The 20466-nt window shown below is 42.3% G+C and overlaps 1 protein-coding gene across 4 annotated transcripts in view; it reads left to right on the forward strand.

Annotated features, from left to right (window-relative positions):
- CHCHD6 (coiled-coil-helix-coiled-coil-helix domain containing 6) overlaps nt 1-20466 on the forward strand; it is a 101933-nt gene that overhangs the window by 12785 nt on the left and 68682 nt on the right. For all 4 annotated transcript variants that reach the window (XM_015874993.2, XM_015874991.2, XM_015874990.2 and 1 more), the window contains exon 5: nt 17942-17962. In XM_015874993.2, the coding sequence (XP_015730479.1) occupies nt 17942-17962 (21 nt within the window). The remainder of the gene's footprint in view (nt 1-17941; nt 17963-20466) is intronic.

The following is a 20466-nucleotide window of genomic DNA, read 5'->3' on the forward strand; positions in this document are numbered from 1 at the left end:
CGCTGACACACACTGGACATTAATAGAAATACATTGCCGAGGCACATGTGTGGAATTTCAAGCAGGCTGTCTAGCTGTGCTTTAGATAGTCTATTGTGTGCTTAACCTCTTGGAAGAGGTTTTGATGAGAAATGCATTATGTTAACTCTTGGGCAGCTGGGTGGACTCTCTTAGAGTTTCTTATTACAGTCAGCATAATATCTTCCTAATTGCATGCTGCTGATGGATTTTGGAGTTTCAGCAGTTTTAGGTCTATCTTTCCACGAGCAGCATTCCTGCTTCCTAATACAAATTCATAGAGGAGAAATAGCTGTGCATGTTGCTCATGGGGAGGGGGATCAGAAGGGAGTGAGCTGCCAGCAGCTTTGTTTAGCTTTGTCTAAAGTCTGTCCTGCATTATTTCTGGCACTGATTGACTCGCATCAAGTAAAAACATGACGTGGATGCTGTTACTGCTATTTGCCAGGAATTCCTTCTGCTTTTGGAACACCTCAGAATTTTTTATTGTTTACTTTGTACTATATACGTATGCTTTCTGTACTTATTTGTTATGGCCATCTGCAATTACCTCTATTATTTATGAGTACTGAGTAAGATATGATGGAGAGTAGCTTCTTAAAAGGAACTGTACTAAGGGAGAGGAAATGAGCTTATGACTTTCTCTTTGATTTTTTTTTTTAGACAATAAAAATAGAACACCTGCAAGGCTATGAGGGAGAGAAGGAACTGGAGAACTTAGCTGGCTTTTGTCTCGAGTCTGCATGTCACACTGGGGGCTTTTAATCCTCGAAGATATGATGATGGTGGGCAAACTTGAAGGTTGATGCTTTGTGAGTTGAGGGTAATAGCTGATCAAACAGATGGATAGAGCAGGCCTATATATAATTACTGTCCAAACGTAGAAAGCTCCACAGTTTAATACTTGCCCAAATAGTACATTAGACAAAGGATACATTTGTTAAATAACCAGTGCTCTTGCAATTAGGAATTAGCTTGCCATGTATGCTCACTGTATCTTCAGCCTGATGCTTTTGCCATGGAAAGTGTTGTTCACTGTCTAGCAGGTAACTTGAAGCCCCTTCTTTTTCTGTGCACTTAGGCTCATATTTCTTCTCTCCTTTTCCCTTCTCTCGAGCCTTTGAGCAGACAGGATTTGTTCCTCAGCGTTCATCTTGCTATGGCTGTAATTTGGCAATGTCAAGCTGAAACAGTCTCCCCTCTGTAGTTCCTCAATGTCCAATGCACAAGTGATTCCTCACGGAAGATGTTCTCTTCCCTGCTGCAGACCCGAGCAATCAGTCATTGTGTATTTCCCTATGATATGCTGTCTCATTCCAACAGCTAAATAAGGGAATGGAAGATTGGGATTGCTCTCTATTTTTCCCTCCTTAAGCAACAGAACTGTATTTCTGTTGCAATTAAACCCTAGTATTTCTTAGAACCTACTCCTTGATTTTATGTTTTTTTCCATAATATTTTATTTTTTAGGCACAAACTTGAAAAAAACACAAGAGACTTAAACTGCAAAGCAAACTGAATCTTTAAAGATAATGAATGTTAGTCCAGCCTGTAGTTTTCTATCATTGAAAGAGTTGCCCTTCCCACCTCTGTTGCCATTTCCTGCTCAAGGCTCAGCCTTTAGAGCGTAACTTTTCGAAGCTTTGTGCTACTGGAGGTTATTGTAGCAGGTTAAACTTACTTGCCTGTGGTATCCTGTATGAGGGTGACCTGGCAGGGGTAGTTCTCTGCATTCCAGTAGGAACTCAACACTCTTACTGGTAACACAAGTGAGATGCATCAACACCTTTTGCTTCTGAACAGCCTGCAGATAATGTGTGCAGCCACCAGGTAAGCTCTTAGGTCATCATGGCCTTGTTCCAGATGCTGAAGAAGGTATAATTGCAGTCTTAAAGCTGTTAACAGCCACCACTTGTGTTTTCTTTCCTTCAGAATAGCCTAGATGTACTTTGCCAAGTTCTATGCATCTGGGGTAAAAATGAATTTTCATTGTAATTAATCTGGAGCGTCAGTTTGTGCTCAAATAAAGTGAAGCCGTTAGCACTGCTCAGGCTCTAATGTCATTCTGCTGTAGCAGGCTTACTTTGTAAGGTTACTAAGGAATGTGATAAGGCACCTGGAGGGAGAGGAGCTCTAATTGTCTTTGCTACCAATGTCATTTGTGTGGATGGGACAAGTGGTTGGTTAATACCTTGCTGCCTCAGGCCTTTCCCATGTTGGCTGTTCCCTTAGGAAAGGAAGTAGTTCAAGTGGTGCCTTGGGTTGTCTTCAGATGGAGTTGGAGCAGTTAGATGGAAGATTTTCTCCAACACAACCTGATTAACATGAACTTTAAACCCATCTTAATTTCAGTGTTCTGATGCCAAATATCTTGGAGGTAGGTAATGGTAGATGACAGATTTGTCCAGTTGCACGTGTACATGCAAGAACAGACCAAGTTCTGAGAGTTCTGAGTACATGAGATACGCCTCACTGGCATTCTTAAGCTGCAGTGAGAATTGACATCTTTGTTAAAAAACAAAGCCCTTCCATATCAAACTAGTCTGATGCTGCTGCTCATTGGCCAGCAGATGTTGCTCTTGAGCTTGGTTAGGCTTCAGTGTTGAGTTCAGCAAGTCATTTGCCTATTTTAAGAGCTGTAATGCAGACAGATTTGAACTTAAATTTCCTGCTTGATAATTCCAGTCATCTACTGGCAAGCCAATATAATGGTACATCTTGTGTACTTGTGAGCATAGATTAAAAAAAGTGATATGAGAATGTCTTTTTTGATCTGTACATTATTACTGTGTTTTTTTAATTTCAGTATTGACTGAATTCTTAGGAAGCCTCTCACTTTTAGTGAAGCAGTTTTTTTTGAGGGAATGAGTTTGGCTTTTCAAGTGAGTCTCTAAAATGAGTTGGTGCAAATGGAGTCTAATAAGCAGCACTTTCTCATTAGTAACCCTTTGAATTTAGGATCTGGGAAAAAAATCTGTTACTTGCATAGAATCCAGGAGATGAATTACGGATCTTCTCAGGGTCAGAACCACAGCTCAGCCTGGGCTGCTTTATGTGTTGATCCCATGGGCTGTTCTGCTGTTCCATTCTTTGGGATGTGATTGTAGGTGTAGCGCTCTTACTTTGGGGCTGGTGATTTCTACAATACATTTTGGCTGCCTGACAGGGCTGATACCTCCATTGAGCTCATATGCTTTTTCCTACTGTCAAGAGCAGTTTTGAAGAAGCCTCAAGAATTTCCAGAAGGTGGCAGTGAAAGGACACCCACGATGGCTCTGCCAGGAATTGGCCAGGAACTGCTGAGCTCTCGGATTGCTCGCATACCAATGAAACATCTGAAAGTTTTTACTTATTTGTTTTCATTCTGACTGTATCTTCTCCTGGAATTACTGTAATATTTTTCAGAATGAGTTTACCCTGTGTGTTGCAGTCCATTGGTTTCTGTGGAAATACATGGCTTAGAACTGTGAGGGCACCGTGTGCTGACATAGTTTATAAAATGGTGATTTGTGTTGAGTGAACCTGCTTCTATCTCCTCGCTGGGGCGTGCTGTCTTGCAGCTTGGGTGTTTGCTGTGTGCTAAGGCTGCAAAGAAAGGACAGGGTGGTTGTCGGGACTGCAGGTTTCTTTCAGATGTTATGGGATTTTCTTAACCACCTCAGATTCCTCTTTGGTCTCCAGCACTTTTGTTTCAATTAATATTTTTGCAGGGGGAAGTAGCTGCTGCTGACAGTAAGTTTGGTTTTGGAAGTGGTGGGAGGGGATAGCAGCAGATGCTGTCTTAATGATTTCTCATGCTTGATGTCTAGGCTGCCTCCATTCCTCTGATCTTCTTCAAGAGTTGCTACTTTGACCTGTATCCTAGCTGTCTAGTCTTACGTAATCTATGAAGCTGAATATGCTTAAAACAAATAAAATTGTTTCTATTCAGTTATCTGCAGACTGAGAATTCATGTACTGAAGAAAGAGTGGAGTTTCAGCAGAAGTTAGAGATATAAAGAGGTGCAGTTGGTTTCTTCTCCCACTTAACAGTGGTAAGACTAGAGTTAATGGCCTCAAGGTGCATCAAGGCAGTTTCAGGTTGGATTTCAGAAAAAAATCCTTTCAGAAGGAGCAGTAGTGCATTGGTACAGGCTGCTCAGTGAGGTGGTAGAATCACTGTCCCTGGAGGTATTCCAGAACCATGGAGATGTGGCATTGAGGGACATGGTTAGCAGGCATAGTGGGGGATGGGTTGGTGGTTGGACTGGATGATCTTAAAGATCTTTTCCTAACCTTAATGATTCTGTGATTCTATACGTGTGCTGTACTCTTGTAGAAGCGGTACCTTGAGTCGGTCTTTACTGATATTGTTTTTGACTGACTTGAGTGGTTTGGAGTTTAAATCAAAGGTGATCTAGCTGGCCTCGAACAAAATGAATTGCTGCTGTGTTCAGAGCAGAATCTTCTCTTGAGAGAGAAGCTGGTGGTTGGCTTGGATCCCTGCAGATTTTTAGGGAGGAGATTTGTATCTTTTCATCTGTTTTCAAGAGGGAGAAACAAGAGTTATAAAAACCACTTAAAGGTTCAGTTAAGATTTATTCTGGCTGCATAACTGCCTCCCATAATAACTTTAATATGCATCATCCTGAAACTCCTAATTGGCCCTGGTGCTGGCAGGGCTTTCAGACCCCGCAGAATCTCCAATGTTCAGCAGCTTTTAGGAAGGAATTGTAGCCAGAGGAGCAGAAAAGATGAAATGGCTGCCTTATAAATCCTAACTGACCTTGAGAGTCCTTGCTGTAATGAGCAGGAAGATGCTGTAGAGAGCCATCTAGACAAGAGTGGTGGTGGAGGGCCATGTAGGAGTGCATTTGGTAAGGTGGGGATGACAGGCCTAGGAGACCTCATGGACTTGGTAAGAGAGAAGAGGGTTTTATGGGTCAGGAACCTCCTCATCCTGTTGTTTGTGTTGTTGACTGGAGTCTTGTCTATATTGGCACTGATGAAAGGTGGTTTTTCTGGTGGCTGTTGGTGGGGGGGAGCTATGGAAGACCTGTGGATTGCATTAGTTTGACCCATAGGAGCTGGTGCCTTTGCTTAGGAAATGATCCCAACCAGTGGTTCCCTCAAGGCTGGCAGATCCCAGGATGGCACTCACTGGATCAATTGGGCACTGAATGGGTATGAGGTGGGAGCCCATCGGGGCTGTTATGATACTGTATTGTTTTTGTGAATGACAGTGAGCTGTCATTGTCTCCCTCCTGGGCTGTTAGTCAGACACCTTTTGCAGACCCTAAATTCTCTTTAAAACAAATCATTTGGCTTAGTTTATTTTATTCCATTAAGTAATTTCACTGCTAATGCATAATTATCTACAGCAGTGACACTTGTCTATGCTTTAATTATCGCAAAGCTGCACAATTCCCCCTCCCCCCTGCCTGGAAGTTGTCGCTTGTGCAGGGTGGTTTTGCAGAGATAAGTGCGTAATAACATGGCAGTGCTTTGGGCCTCACAGTACTCAGGCAGCTGCTGATTACTAAACGTAGGCAACAGAGAAAGGGAAGATTTTGGTCTCTGTCTCCTGTTAGTGGCTCTTACTGAAGTGGAGTGAGATATTGGGAAGGAGAAAGCTTATCATAATACGAGCTTGAAGATAAACATGTGAGCAAATGCTGATTGGAGGAGTTATGCTTGCGGGGCTTAAGGAAATTTGGAAGCACAAGTATTTGTTTTTCTTCTGAAGAAATTTAAGAAATGAGGTGACCATGATCTTGGGCAGCAGCCCAGGAGTCCTGGCTTTGTTTGAGAGAAAATCTTGCAATTTCTCTTTTTCTTTTTTTCTTTTAGCCTTCAAGCTTCCAACTCTGTTTTCTGTAAACACCCTCTCTGAGCACAGAAGAGCCCAGTAGAAGTCTTTGATCCAGCCAGTCATTACGAGGAAATGCCACTGAGACACAAGTTGTTTACTCCTAAGTTGGGAGAGGATACGTAGTTAAGTGAAATACCTGCTGTTTCTTAACACCACACTCTCATCTGATAACGAGTGTTTTTTGTTAGTGGAGACGATGTGGTCAGTCCTTTCTAAACCAAGGACAAATGGGCAGTGTCAGACTTGTGTCACTGGGAGGTAAAGGTCTGGGAACAAAATGTTCTAAAAATCCTGCAATATCTGAATGAGGAAGAAGCTGGAGGGGGCTTTTGATTGTGCTTGCCCAGTTTCATATAGCTGAGAGAACTGGGTTATAGGCACCTTGTTTAACTTGCAGTGGTGCCCTGAGGCTTGTGAATGAAGAGAACCTGGAGCATGTGTCATAAAGATAGCAAACTATGAGAGGGACCTGACAGAAGTGAGGACAGCATAAAGAAGCAAAGTCTGTTTATTATCTTTTAGTGGGTGGAAATGAGGCCGTTTATTGGTGTTATCTGCTGGCAGAAATGTTTTGCCAGGTACTTTTGTCTGGAACGCTGACCGAGATATGCAGTATGTAATTGTGTTCCAGTTTCCATGTGGATGATCCTTAGGAGTGAAATTACATACAAAAACGTCAAAATCTTTTCCTGTACTGTAATGATGAAAGCCAGTTTCTGTTTGCTGACTGGCAAGAATGAGGAAGGGAGGAATATTCAGCTTGTGTTACAACAAACTTCCTCAGTCGCCATGTATCTGCTGCACTTGGCTGGCAGCAGTTGCACCTGTTAAAGCAAGATTCCTTTGGCCTAGAGGAATGCTGTATATTTTCTTTGGCCCAAGGACCTTGTCTTAAGTGTGTCACTTGAAGACTTCACAGCTTGTTGATCTCTAAATCTTTCTATCAATCATAGGCTCGTTTTCAGTGGTATTTACCTTTGATGTTTTATGTACGTGCTGGATAAAATAGGTTGTTGTATGGTGGTCATTTTGGATTTCTCCCTCTCAGGAGAGGCTTTGTTAAGGGCTATGCTTCCTACAGGAATTTATATACTCACCCTGTAGAAATTTAGTCTCTTGAAACTGTCTTTCCAGAAAGCTAACCACCATTACCCAGCTTCGAGATGCTTCTTCTTTAATCCATGGATTACAGCGTTAATTACATGTGCTTATGTCTAAAGATTTTAAAGGTGGCAGAATGAATCCCAGAACAGGTGCTTGGGCTTTTGGTTTTGCTTAGAGCATACTGGAAAACCTTTTCAGAAACACATGGAGGTAAATATCACTTTTTGCATGTGGTGAAGGAGATGGCGTAGGCACCCTGTGAGAGCTCCTGGGGTAAGTGTAAATGATTCAAATCAGTTGTGTGTGTTTGTGGATGATGACAAAATAAACATACACTGTGGAGCCTGAGGGTGTGGAAGAAACGTGGGGATAAAGGAGAGAATGGCACTGCCTGGATTTGTGTATGTAATCTTTTGCTTCTTGAGTTTGTTAGCAGGTGTGGAAAGAGAGAATCCCAGCCTGGCAAGTCAGCTGCCAGTGTGGCTGATGATTAATTGCCCTTTTTAAATTGCAATTATGTCAGTCATGGAACCCGTGAATATTAATTCCCGATTTGCTGCTTGAAAAATTGAACAATGATGAGATGGATCCATTTTACTGGTGTCTCAAAAGTGGGCTCAGTGTTACAGCTAGAAGTAATGAAAAGGAAAGCTGCTGTGACTGCCTGCGTTGTTTTTGTCTGTTTTGCCTCTTCTTTTTCTGTATTTCTGTTCCTTTCTTCAGAATCCTTGCAGCAGCCTTTCCACCCTGATGTTTGTAGGTGGCAGGCAATGTTAGTTACCTGCACTTGGTGGGTGGCTTTCCACTCTTGGGGGCTGCTTGAGTGGTTCCTTACAGACTTAAGAAGGAAACAGAGATTTAAATATGTATCTGCTGATTGCTGCTCCATCTCTTTCTCTTCCTCCCAGATGCGTGTAACTTCTCATTCTGTTATAGTTAGATCTGAGGTAATTTTCTGGTGGTCTTTGTGGAAGGATATTAGCAGGTAAGCATTGCTGCACTGTGAATGCTTTCCCTTCCATGATCTGCACAAAGATGTGAATGATGGAAATACTTTCTTCTGCGGTTGCAAAACAGAAAAACCCCAGAACCCTCTGTTTAGTTCTCGGTGTTTTTTCAGGGTTTTCAAACTACTGTGCCTTTCTCCTAAAGGTTTTCTAAGCCTCCAGTTACAAGTGACTTCAAATGCTCACGTATTACATTGTTTGCTTCTCAGGTTGGTATCTGCTGACTTATCAAATTGACTTTTGATTTATAAGAAACAGATTTATCCAGTGGAAGTGGTACGACAATTCAGTCTTCACTATTTGTTCTTCTCTTAGTTGTCCATTTTGTGTGGCAGGTAAAAGGTGACTGCTTCCTGACCAAGTCTCAGAATGGAGCCATTGATTATAGAGCTGAAGATGGGCATGTAAATGACAGCCTGTGACTTGGTGTTGGCAGAAAATGAGACTGTATCCCAGTGTATGTTCTGAAATGAGTATAGTTTTCTTCTACCTGAAGCAATGCTCCTTCTTTTTGATATCCTTGGTGTTCTATGTACAGAAGGCCTTGCAGGAGAACCATGCATTCATATTTAGGAATGTCATTAATTTGTTACTTTTGATCAGTGTTTAGTGCTTAGCTTCATAAACCACTATCATTATAGTTCACTTTAGTTATTCATCAGCACAGTTCCTTCCCTGCAGAATTAAAGGCGCTGCGTGGTAACCCCTATGGAAGCAAGGGGTTGGACTCAAAGGCTGCAGGTTCAGTGTGCTGGGGAGAGCCTACAAGACAAATGGCTGCAGCAGGAAATAGGTTAATTAAAAAAGAAAAAAGTCAGATTTTGCTTAGTGCTGCCCTTTCCTGGAGGAAAAGAACGGGGCAGACAGTTCAGCTGACATCAGTAAATGCTTCTTACCACCAGGTTCAGTGCTTCCTTTTGACTTCCGTTCTCCCCACTTCTCAGCTCTCTAATTGCTTATTTTCACTGGACTCTTTCCTTTTTGGAAAGCTCCGAGCAGCCTTGTATTGCTACTGATGCCCTCAGAGGTGGAAATGAAGCAACTCATTTTACAAAACAAGTATGTTGAATGGAAGGCCTTTTAGCTACCAAGTTAACATCTTGTCGCTGTTCTTGTGGGTGTCATTTTTGTCCTCCTTATTCTTCCTGTGGGTAAGTGTATGTGGCCAGGAGTTGCAGGTTCATACTGGAAAGTAAAGGTGTTTTGGAACAAACCACGCTCACCATCACTGTTGCGTCAGTGCTTTCGATTGTTGGGGGCTGCTGATGGAAACTAAAACTTGAAATGGCTCTGCATTATTGTATGAAGTAAAGAAATGACTGTAACTTGTAAGGTGACTTGAGGGGGCGAGTGGTATTGTGGAAGGCTTGGGAGGAGAAAGGGGGCTGTCTGCTTTTGTGTGTTAATGTGTTTTTTTCAGCGCGTGGTTTTACTTTTTTCCTTTTCCCCATCATGAGATCACTAGACCTCGTCCTTCCTTGTCCTTCTGACCTGTCAATGCCAGTGCCTGTCATTTCATGGTAAGCCCTACTTTCTTCTAGGGCTGTATTCTGTGAGGCTCCAGCGCTGTGATGGCACAGAGATGTGGGGGTACAGCAGGGCCCTGCTGCCTGCACACCGTTACTGTCAACAGAAAGAGCTTTGCAGAGCAGAGTAATATTTTACAATTGAGTTTCTCTTTTGAAGACACTCTGATGCTAATGTTGATTTAATAAGGTTCTCTCATTCTCTCTCCTTGCTTAATTTGAAACGTCTAATTTTGTGCTTCACAGTTCTGAGCACAGAATTAGTGAGGGAAGAAGAGCTGGAGGCAGGGGGAGCAGAGTAGTGCCACACCAGGAGTTGCCAGGGGAGATTGATTCAATAGAGTGAGAAGGTGCAGAAGGTTATATGACCACAGCTCAGGGCAATGTGTTGGTGGTACTAATGAGAAGGAAAGCTTGGGCCTTTAGAATGTTGGGAGGTCTCTGTAGGTGTGCAACCAACATTACATGGAAAATGGAATGCAGGAGCATTAATTCTTTGAGTGGGTTTTTCTTTTGATTTTTTTTTTTTACATATATGTTATGTGTATATGTATATACACAATGTGACAGGGAAGATATTGTTGTGAGATAAATATGCTTTTAAAGAGTTTTATTCTAGAGGTTGTTTTGCTAAGTGTGGCGTTCACTTTCAGGAATACTGAGAGGTTATGACAGTGAATTTGATCTTGCTGATTTATTTTGTCTATATCTGCAAGCTTTAGTTTTATGCTAGCAGAAGAAGTTATTGACATCCCAGGACATCTTGAGTTCCTATGTTATTCTATAGATAAATGTAAACTCTTCAATACCACGATGCGAAATGATTAACTAAAGTATTTGTACAAACCCCTGTATTAATACAAGCTTTTTCCTTTTGTTTCTTGAGTTGTTAAGTTACCTTTCCTGTACCTCTTAGGAAACCACTCCTATGCTGCAGAATTGAATCCTGATTTGATTCTTGCTCGATTTGGATGACCAATCTTCTTACAACTCGGTGGGCAGTGTAAATGAGTACAAGTTGTGTTCAGCTTAGTTTTATGAAAAGCTGCCAGCATGTTTCATTGAAAACCTCATTAAATCACAATTAAATCTATAGGAAGAAGTAGACCATTGCAGTGAACACTTGATTGATGAGGCTTATATTTTTCAGCCCTTGCAAGGAGAATAAGCTTCTTACTGCTGGGGTTCATATGGCAAGCTGCGGCAAAGTCTCACCGTGGAATGACCAATAGTCTGTCCAGAGCACTGGAAGCTGCCCATGGGCTTAATTTGCTCTCTTCAAATACCTGAAAGGTGATCGCAGTGAGAGTGAGGTTGGTCTCTTCTCACTGGTGACAGGATGAGGTGAAATGGCTACACATTGTGCTAGGGGAGGTTTAGGTTGGACTTCAGGAGACAGTTCTTCACAGAAAGGGCTGTTAAGCACTGGAATGGGCTCCCCAGGGAGGTGGTTGAGTCACCATCCCTGGATGTGTTTAAAAACCATTTGGATGTGGTGCTCAGGGACATGATTTAGCGGAGGGTTGTTGGTTAAGGTAGTATGGTCAGGTTGTGGTTGGACTCGATGATCTTTAAGGTCTTTTCCAACCTGAGCAATTCTGTGATTCTATGATATCTGCCTGCGTTTCTTCTGTCCCGTGGCCCTGGTTAGATATGTTTCCCTTTCTTGACCTAAACTCCCGTAGAATGTAGTTCTCACCCCTTTTCCTTCACACATTGTTTTTTAGGGTGAGAGGTGATGACTTCAGGTTGTGCCAGGGGACTTTCATGTCAGGTATTAGGAATGGTTTCTTCTCAGATAGAGCAGCAATGCACTGGCACTGCAGCCCAGGGAGTGCTGGAGTCACCATCCCTGGAGGTGCTCAAGAGCCACGGGTATGTGGCACTGGGGACGTGGTTATGGGCATGGTGGGGGTGGGTTGATGGCTGGACTTGGTGTGATCTTAGAGATCTTTTCCAACCTTAATGATTCTGTGATTCTTACTAGGAGCCGAGCTGATGTCATTGCTTCTGGTGAGTTTAGTACTGGACTGTACTTGAACAAGGAGTCTTGCATATGGAATGAAGCTGTAGGGCCAACTGTTGGCACAGAGTCTAAAAAAGAAAAGCCTAAACCTACCTTTCAGGATTTCTTTTTCCATTCCTTTCATGGCCTTTAGTGACAGGCCTCCAGGAATATTTGTCAAATCACTTAGTGGTCTGGTTATTTCTAGTCTGCTGCACTGGTCAACTTATTTGATCAATAAATCAATCAACAGGTTCTAAAAATTACTTTCATTGACTTTTAGAGGTGTAGTGTATAAAAGGAGCTCACAAAGTAAATGACTGTGTGCTCTAACTGTAATTAGAGGGCAAACAGTGTGGAGATATGTTTGTAAATAGTATCTAGCACAATAAATAAAGCAATCTGTCTTTAGGATTCTGTGATACTGTGAGCTAGATTGACTCTTTCAATTTGCAAACTCATGAAGCATGAATCTTGGCCATGTCAGGTCATCTGACTGCTATATTTAGAGCATACAGTGTTTTAAAGCTACACTTCAGGCCTCTTGGATCTGATTGAAAGGTCTAGGAGTAAATACTTTGGTTCCATGTGGTTGCATGTGGCATCCTGTTAGAGCTTCAGGAGTTCCAACGAGAAGGAAGCATTAAAATGGTTTAAGTCAACATCCTCAAACTGCCCAACTCTTCCTGCTATGCTCAGTCTATCCTCTCCTCCTTGTGACAGCAGTAACACCTGACTTCAGGTCCATGCAAAGACTGGCAGTGAATGCTCCTTTGAAAGAGAAACAGTTTCATCCTTGATTTTTTCCAAGCTCCCTGACTTGAGTAAGAGTACGCAGCAGAAAATGGTCATTGAATCAGCATTGAATCCTTGTAGTTCTTACAGATGTTTAGCATTTGCATGGTGTGGAAAACTGCCATTTGTGAATTGTCCTCTCAAATAGAAATCAAAATTCTTCTGGCGGTGACATAGATTTGCAAGTTGCTGTTGATATAAACATGCCCTGGAGGTTGCAACATAAAAATAAGGGAATATAGTTTTACAATAGCCTGAAATCCATGTTGCTGAATGTACGCTCTTCTTTTTTTGTGTGGATGATTTCATTATGAAATACTTGGATTACATTGAACATGCAACCTTGCAGCGTTTTCTCTGATTTCAGCCTTGTGGGAGCCAAGAGAAGATGTACCCGAGTACCAGCATATTCACTTCTCAAAGCGTGCAGTGGGATGCAAGTGCTTTGGAAGCAAGAACCAGAGTCTCTAGTGGACATTTTGTCTATAGCTCAAAACCACAACTTAATTGGCAGCCTTTTCATAACGCTGACTTTGGCATAGGATGCAGGGAATGCTGCAGGCCAAGTCTGAGGTACATTTTCAGAACTGGTTAAAGGGGAACTTAGTGCTTAGTGCTGATCTCTCTATGGTAATGATGGAAATGAGAGAGATTGTGTTCAAGTCCTTCACTTCTCACTTCTTCTTTCTGGCAGTCTATTAGTATCTTTCTTCATTTTTAAATCTGCTTTCCTCCTTTGATAATACTTTACTTACAAGCATGAATGAATGTATGTACCAGTGTGATGCTTATTTTGAGCTCTCTACAATGCATTTGTTGTGGCCATTTCTGCAAGGCTTCAGAATCCTCTTGATTTATTCTAAATCTTTGTTATTTTGTCTTTCCCACATACATTTAGGCAAACTGAGGGGTTAGATTTTACTCTAGAAATATACTGACCCTGTAATGCTACATCAAGTGTGCTTTGTGTGTGTGTGTAGGATGAAAGAGTGGCAGGACGGGGAAATTTACAGGACTCATAGTGGGTTAAGATATGTACTGTGGTGCCTGAAACTCTGCCTGCAGAAGGATTTGTTAAAACAAACGGGATGCAGCATCTTGAGTGAAGGTTTTCAAGAATTTTCTCACTCAAGCACGTAATTAAGACAGTCTTTGCCTGTATTAAAAAGTAGCCTCAAAGTCAACTCTATTTCTCTTGAACTGTGTGGTATTTTTGATGTTTTTTTTTTTTTGTTTTGTTTTTTTAATATTAAGAAATTAGTTTTCTAATCTTGTAGAAGGAACTTTGGGCTCATTGTACTGTATTAAGCCTATATTCTGTGGCTGGTGTCTATAAATACCTGTATTGTTCAAACACAGGTAAAAAATTATGTTAGTGTATGGGAGCAAGTGTGGATTGGGAATTCCTTCCCAGCTCATGTGGTTCATCGTTTTTGCTGCTTGGAGGCACGTGGGTTGATTGTGCAAGCTGTCCTGATTCCTTACACGCCAGTGGTTGTGTTTGAAGTATGTAGTAGTAAGTTCAACTTAAGAACTAATGTATTTGGTATTTAAGGACCTGGCAAGAGAAGCTATTTACCCAAATGCATGATCAGAAATGAGACTGGAATGCAAGCATGCGGAACAGTTATTTTCTCCTTTCTGTACCATCCGTAGAAAGCCATATGCCACCCTTAGGCTGGCATAATGGGAATCTGTATTAATGATTATGAGCTAGAAATAATCCAGGAGGAGTTGAGTGGCCTTTGCTTCTAGCTTTTTTGAGAACATACCTCGTGGACTCAGTAGGGTCTGAAATACATTCTGGGATAGGAAGTTGTAATTAATAACAGAATTTCCCAATGCCCTCTCTTGTGAGCTCTTTTTCTTTTGGCTAAATTAGTCGAGGTCTTGTGAAGTCTTACATCTAACAGTCTGAGTGGAGATTTAAGCAAGGAGGGGGAAATTTAGAGGGAGTTGTTGATTCACCTGCTATAAGCACTAAGTGTCTTGGGTATACAGCTAGAGAGCCAGCGCTGTAAGATTCCTATAGACATTGGGTGCTTGTCTGTTGGCAGCCTGCAAAATGGAAACTGTGTGTATGCGTATAAAAGTGGTGATGGGAAAAGAGAACGTGGGAATAGGCTGATGTATTAAAGCAAGCAATGAAAGCAGATGGTTTACTTTAGATTTTATGAAATAGGCTTCTCTTTATTTTGTTGTAAATGAAAACTATCAACTGTCAGTAATGCAAACCTATCTTCTGCAGTGCCATAACTATTAGAATTGCAGTTGTCCTTGTGTTGTAAAAGGGCAGAGGGTATTTCTGATGCTTCCCATCTTCATATTTATAGAATCACGTGTGCTCTGTATACTTTAGTTGAGCAGTTTCGTCACAGCCTTGTCCCAAAATGGTTTGCTGTTCAGTTGTCTCTTTCTGCTTACTCTCCTGTGTCAGTTGGTTACATCTCTGACTCTCATTACATTTAATATTGATACTACTTCAATTTTCCACTGAGCTGGAAGTGTTTAAGGGTCTGGAGTGGGTACTGAATATTTATTCTTCAAATTCTTTAGCTCCTACTGTGACGGTAAAGCTCAGAGTTGGATTATTGCCTTATGGAGAAATGGCTCTTTGCTTATTCAGTGATGATGTCTGGTCATCAAGATGTTAGAATATGTGCTGCAGAGCTCTTTATATATAGACATGAATGCAGAAGTTGTTGCCAACAGCTGTCTTAGGTTTTGGGCACCTGCTGCCTCTCATCTCTTACATATCCCACTCTATCTTTGACTCCTAAAGTTGGCAGTGCCTGTAAAAATATTCTGTGTTGTTAAGTAGAAGATCTCTACTAATCTGGTAGTCTGGATTCCTGAGTCTCTGGTCACACTATAGTCAAGTTAATCATAGAGCAGTGTCACTGTCCATGGAAAGGTGATGGATATCCAGGTTCAGACTGATTTCACTCAGGTTCCAAAAGCATTACCTGTCCTCAGGCCACTTCTTCATTGTGCACATCCCTTTGTCCAACATCACCCACTGCAGAACCATATTTTGATTGTTAACCACTATTTTCATGTTTCTTCAGACCATGACGGACACACTTGAAGTGTAGGTGGTGCTGTGTATGAGTTGGGTAAAAGAAAACACTGAGAATTGTCCATAAGTATAAAATACTATGACATAATATTCATAACTTCATTGATATGTGGGGAAATATCCCCTGCTTGCAGAACCAGTGTTCAAACGTGAAGTTTTCAGAAGTACAGAAGGTGCATTGCTGATGTTCCCATATCCAACCAGAGTCTACTTCAAGCAGACCATGTCACTTTTTTTCCCCCCTATAAATACCTTGGATGGGGATTTGCTGATTTGGCCCCAGGGCCCATTTTAATACTAACCATTTGCTTCTGGTACAGTTAAAGAGAATATCTTGGTTTGATTTTGACCCCAGTAATAAAGTTCAATATTTGTTCAGCTGTCCATTGGGTTATCCAAGTAACCCACTTGCTGTAGCAGAAGAATACAGCAGTATTGACTGAGGGTGCTAAGAGATGGCTTGTGTCCAGGGGCAGGGATTATAATGTTCACACCTGCAGCTGGGAGCTGGAAGTGGAATTTGGTTAGGAAGCAATGAAGCCACACGTTACTAATTTCTTACACAGTTAAACTTTGAAAATACTGTTGGACTCGCTGAATCTCTTATTGTCAGTGATGATAAATGCAAACTTACTAAGAATCTTGGCTCAGACTTAAGTAGTACAACTTAAACCGGTAGCCAGGGTTTTCATTTTTGTATTTTATTATATTTTTAGTCTGTGCTTCCCTCCAAACACAATTATTTTTTCCCAGCCCAGGAATATCTTCTATTGCATCAAAACCTGTTTTAAGTTTCCTCTCCCCTTTCACTGGACTACATCCATCTGCTTCTGTTGTAATATTTCTTCTTCCTCCTCAAAGGTGACAAAATTAAAGCCTTTGGCAGTACTGGCAGACTAGATGCCCTGAGGCTAGAAACAGTGTAATTCTACTGTTGTGCATTATAGTCAATAGGCATACAACAGGAGATGCATCTTAGTGAGGAGTTTCTTCTCTCTCTTCTTAGCAACTGTCCAGTGTTACTGAGTCAGTGCCCTGTGATTATTTTGTCATGGAACTACTTGTCCACCGGGGACGTGTCAGTCAGTGGCTTAGGTGTCCCAAGGACAACACATACATCCAGTAATGAGCTACTGGTATATGTGACCTACCTGCTGAAATAATCATGCCATAAAGAGCCCCATTTTTTCTGTCCATCTGCTGAGGATGGACAGCCTTGCTATTGCTAAAATGTTGCTAGAACACTAAGCACATCTGTCTGGACTGTAAAAATCAGTGGGAAGAGAAATGTTATTCAGATCAGGCATTAGTCAATATGGGTCAGTGATTGCTGGTCAACACCTCTTGTGTGTCAGGTTGTTTGGCCAAGGACTTGATGTCAGTATATCAAACCTCCCTGCAGGAAGGGGATAAACTTCCCCTAGCTGAGCTGGAGATGTTTTGTCTCACCCCTCTGAGCTGTTGTGAAGGATGAGGATGGGCAACGCACACAGTGGGTGGCACATCGCCCTTCACTTACCTGAAATAGCTGCTCTGTACCTTTAGAATGATGGCAGATCTCATACACGTTACACTTCACTGTCTGCTCCCTCTGGCACTGAACTGTGACCGGGAGGAAGGTTCCTCCTGCCCTGTCAACATCTTCCCAAATAAATAATCATCATAATAACAGCTGGCCTGTGTTGAGTTCCTGCTTAGTGAGAGTGCTGCTGATTGAATGGGGCCCTGAGAGGCAGCGAAGGCTTGCAGCCCTTGAGAACAAATGAGAGCTGTGGCTGCCTCATAAATGCCTTGGCTTCAGAAGGAGGTGTTTATGGGCATGAAATGTTTATTGTCTTACACTTGCTTTGTTGCTGCTGGGTTACTGTGCAAGTCAAAAGTGGTAATAAGTAAAAAAGAGTCAACGCTGCAGCCTGCTGGATCTGCTTGGCTTGCCAACAAATGAAGGAGCAGGTGAGAGCAGCTTGGATTTAGGAAAGAGATTTGGAATGTGCACGAAGTAGTATTTGATCCCCTTTGAAGAAGGATCCCCTCCATCCACTGGCTTTCTGCTGGGAGTCACTCTGAAGTTCTCATGTAAAGACCACTTGCTATTGAGGTGAACTTATGTATTCAAAACTACCTTGGCAAAAAGATGCGTGTTCTTCCCATGGAATGTGGGAAGTGTGGTTGTTGGTCTCCTCCTTTCAAGTATGCCCAGCACTGCCTCATCCATTGGTGTGTGTTCTGGATGATGTTGTGCAGTGCCTTGTGTGACACCCTGGCTGCTGCACAGCTGTCTGTGCTTAGCTCTGCTCTATGGGGGGATCCTGCATCAGCCTTCAGGGGGTTTGCTTTGTTTTTATTTGGGGGGATGTGTGCTGCTGCTTTAATAGCACAGTTCCCAACAGGGGACAGCACTGCTCTATTTAAGATGCTAGCCATTTTTAAGGAACTTTTCTAAACTTGTCATACTAAAAGCTATATTGTGCAACAGCAGGCGGCCTCCATAAATCACTGATTTCTCTTTTTCTTCTCTTTTTCTTCCTTTTTCTCTCGTGCTCTCTTTATTCCAAGCCTGCGGATTTGGACGCCTGGGTAAGCTCTCTTTTTTTTTTTCTATCTGGATCTTGCTTATTCCAAGTGTCATGTTGTTACTGTGCGCGTACAGATTGTTATTGCTGAGCACAGATGCAGGATTTTATTTTCTGTCATTACATTTTAAAAGGTGTTCAGCTAGAAAATTGCATATTATTTCCTCCATAAAGGTTTTCGCTGGTTCCTTTTGTGTAGCTTACAGCTGCTGAAACCAAACTTGATCTGGTGATGTGTGTAGCTGGCGAAGACAGTGGCAGAAACAGGAGGAAATGAAGGTTACACCAGTACTGCTTTTTAAGGCTGTAAGGCTGCATCTGGGGTCTAAAACAAAGGAAGCAGTCACCAGCCTTCAAGAGAATGAGAGAAAGGGGACAAAAAGCAAGTGATGTGGTAGGCCTTGCCTGTTGGAATAGTGACTGCAGGCAGCTCTGCATTGTTGGTGATATTTCTGCTGATGCAAATGGAAATTCAGTCAATGTTCCCCTGTGGTTGCTGCTCTGGCACAGCCCGCCCTGTAGAGTTCTGCTGCTTACTCTTGGGGCGTGATGTGTGCAGGCTGCCCCTTGCTCGGATTGCCCTTTCAGCCCTGCTGTTCTTGTTAGGCTTGGCCAGGAGTGTGTCAATGAGCTGATTTTGGTGGTAGTCCTGTTTGTCAGTACATTGTAGTCAGTTCCTTTATCTGCTCCTGGAACCTCTAATAGTATTTGTTTTTCTCCCCTGCCTCCTGGAATGCTGCCAGTACTGGAAGAGACGTTGAAAGCCTGAAAGTATAAGAACTTAAAATTATAACATGGGTACCATGTTGATGTACACAACCTTAATGTCTGCTGTGCTCCTGCAGGGATGTTGTTGGGTGTCTTTGGAGGAAGCTGGTGACTCCAAGTGCAGAACGAAGGCATCTGATACAGACTTCAGGACATTTGTTTATCCCTGTAGCTTGTTTCCTTGGGTTGCCTCTGACTGACCCTCTGGGCATCATCTCACTTGTTCCTCTGTGACTGGTGAATGTGTTTGGCCAAGAAGATAAGTACTTTTACCTTGCTGAGTGCTCTGACTTAATTCTGAGGAAGTAGATTGCGGTATGGACCATCCCTTCTAGTCTGAGCCACCTTTTGGCATGGATGGGGCTTTTTTCCCCCCAAATAGTCTTTCCCATGCTGTCTCCCAACAGCACTGCAGGTCTCCAGCAGCTGTAGGCTGTGCTTTTGCTGCGCTTGATTCCCACATGCTGCATTGCCTGCTGTAACCACCTAACCCTGCCAAGAAGCCCTTTGAAAGCAGATTGCCTTCCTAGTTTGCACATTTAACAAGGTGATGAGAAGGAACCTGTGATTAAGAGTAATAAAACTCTGCTGTTATTTCACAGAGGAAAACCAAAGCTGATTTGTGAATGGACGTAGCTAGAGTGAAGCCTGGCTCTACAAGTCCAGGTGCACAGCATGTTGAGCTGTGTGTTGGATGCAGCTCAGGATGAGGCTCAGTTTCTTGTTCAATTGAGAGAGAACGAACCAATAATTCATTAACTCAATTAAGCAGTTTGTAATGTATTTCTTTTGGCCTGGCTGTCAGCTTGCAGGCCTGTGCTTGGACTCTTCAATGGAGCCGATACGTAATGCATAGCTCTGGAAGTGTGCTGTCACAGTTAGTTTCTAAGTGGGTTACTGATAAAGTTTCAGTGTGGCATCTAATCTAGATAACCTGAGAAACTTTGTGCTCTGAAAAGAGTGTGAAGATTTAAAAAGTAGGAAGAACTTGAAAGAGCCCCCAACCAGTTCAGGTATGTGTGCACCTGGAAGCTGTAGTAGTGTGCTTGTAGCTTATCTTCACTGTCCTTTTGTAGGGGTTTAATGCTTTTAGCTTCATTACAAAGAGTTTGTGAGCATCTCCTCGATGTATCTGGTGGTTTTATGCAGAGGGAAGTTGCCTGTTGCATACATCCCATTTTGCAAATATTTGTCTGTCCTGTGTTGTTCTTCAGAATTTAGAATACATTTGAATATTCTGCAGCCAACTGAAGTGTGCCTCCCTTCCCTCCTTGTTTTGTTTTCTCATTCCTCCTTGATGTGACAGTCTGTTGTGTTCTACAGCACAGTTTCTTAGATGTCATCTCCTTACTTTGGTCATCTCTTACACGCCACGTTTCAGCTCAGATGCAGAGTGGATGAGAAATGCAGTTTTCCAATATATGATTTTCAAACCACTGTCTTATCATACAGATCTTTCCTCCTTCCATTCTTTATTTTTAAAGGCCTTTATATGAGAAGCGTATCCGATGCTTTGTTTGCTACCTGCAATCTTAGTCCCCTGTGAAATCACAATCGTCTCCATAGCAGCCAGTTCTGTCTGGGACATCACAGACTTCTGACTTCAGGTAGGGAATAGGAGGCACTCTAGAGGAGTAGAGGACTAGAGGAAGTCTTAATAAATATCCTGCGTTCGTAGAAAATGTTCCTTGCTGTCTAACCCAGTTTGGAACAGTGAATATTTCAATTGACGTACATCCT

The sequence above is a fragment of the Coturnix japonica genome, chromosome 12, assembly GCF_001577835.2.
Source record: "Coturnix japonica isolate 7356 chromosome 12, Coturnix japonica 2.1, whole genome shotgun sequence".
Lineage (NCBI taxonomy): Eukaryota > Metazoa > Chordata > Aves > Galliformes > Phasianidae > Coturnix > Coturnix japonica.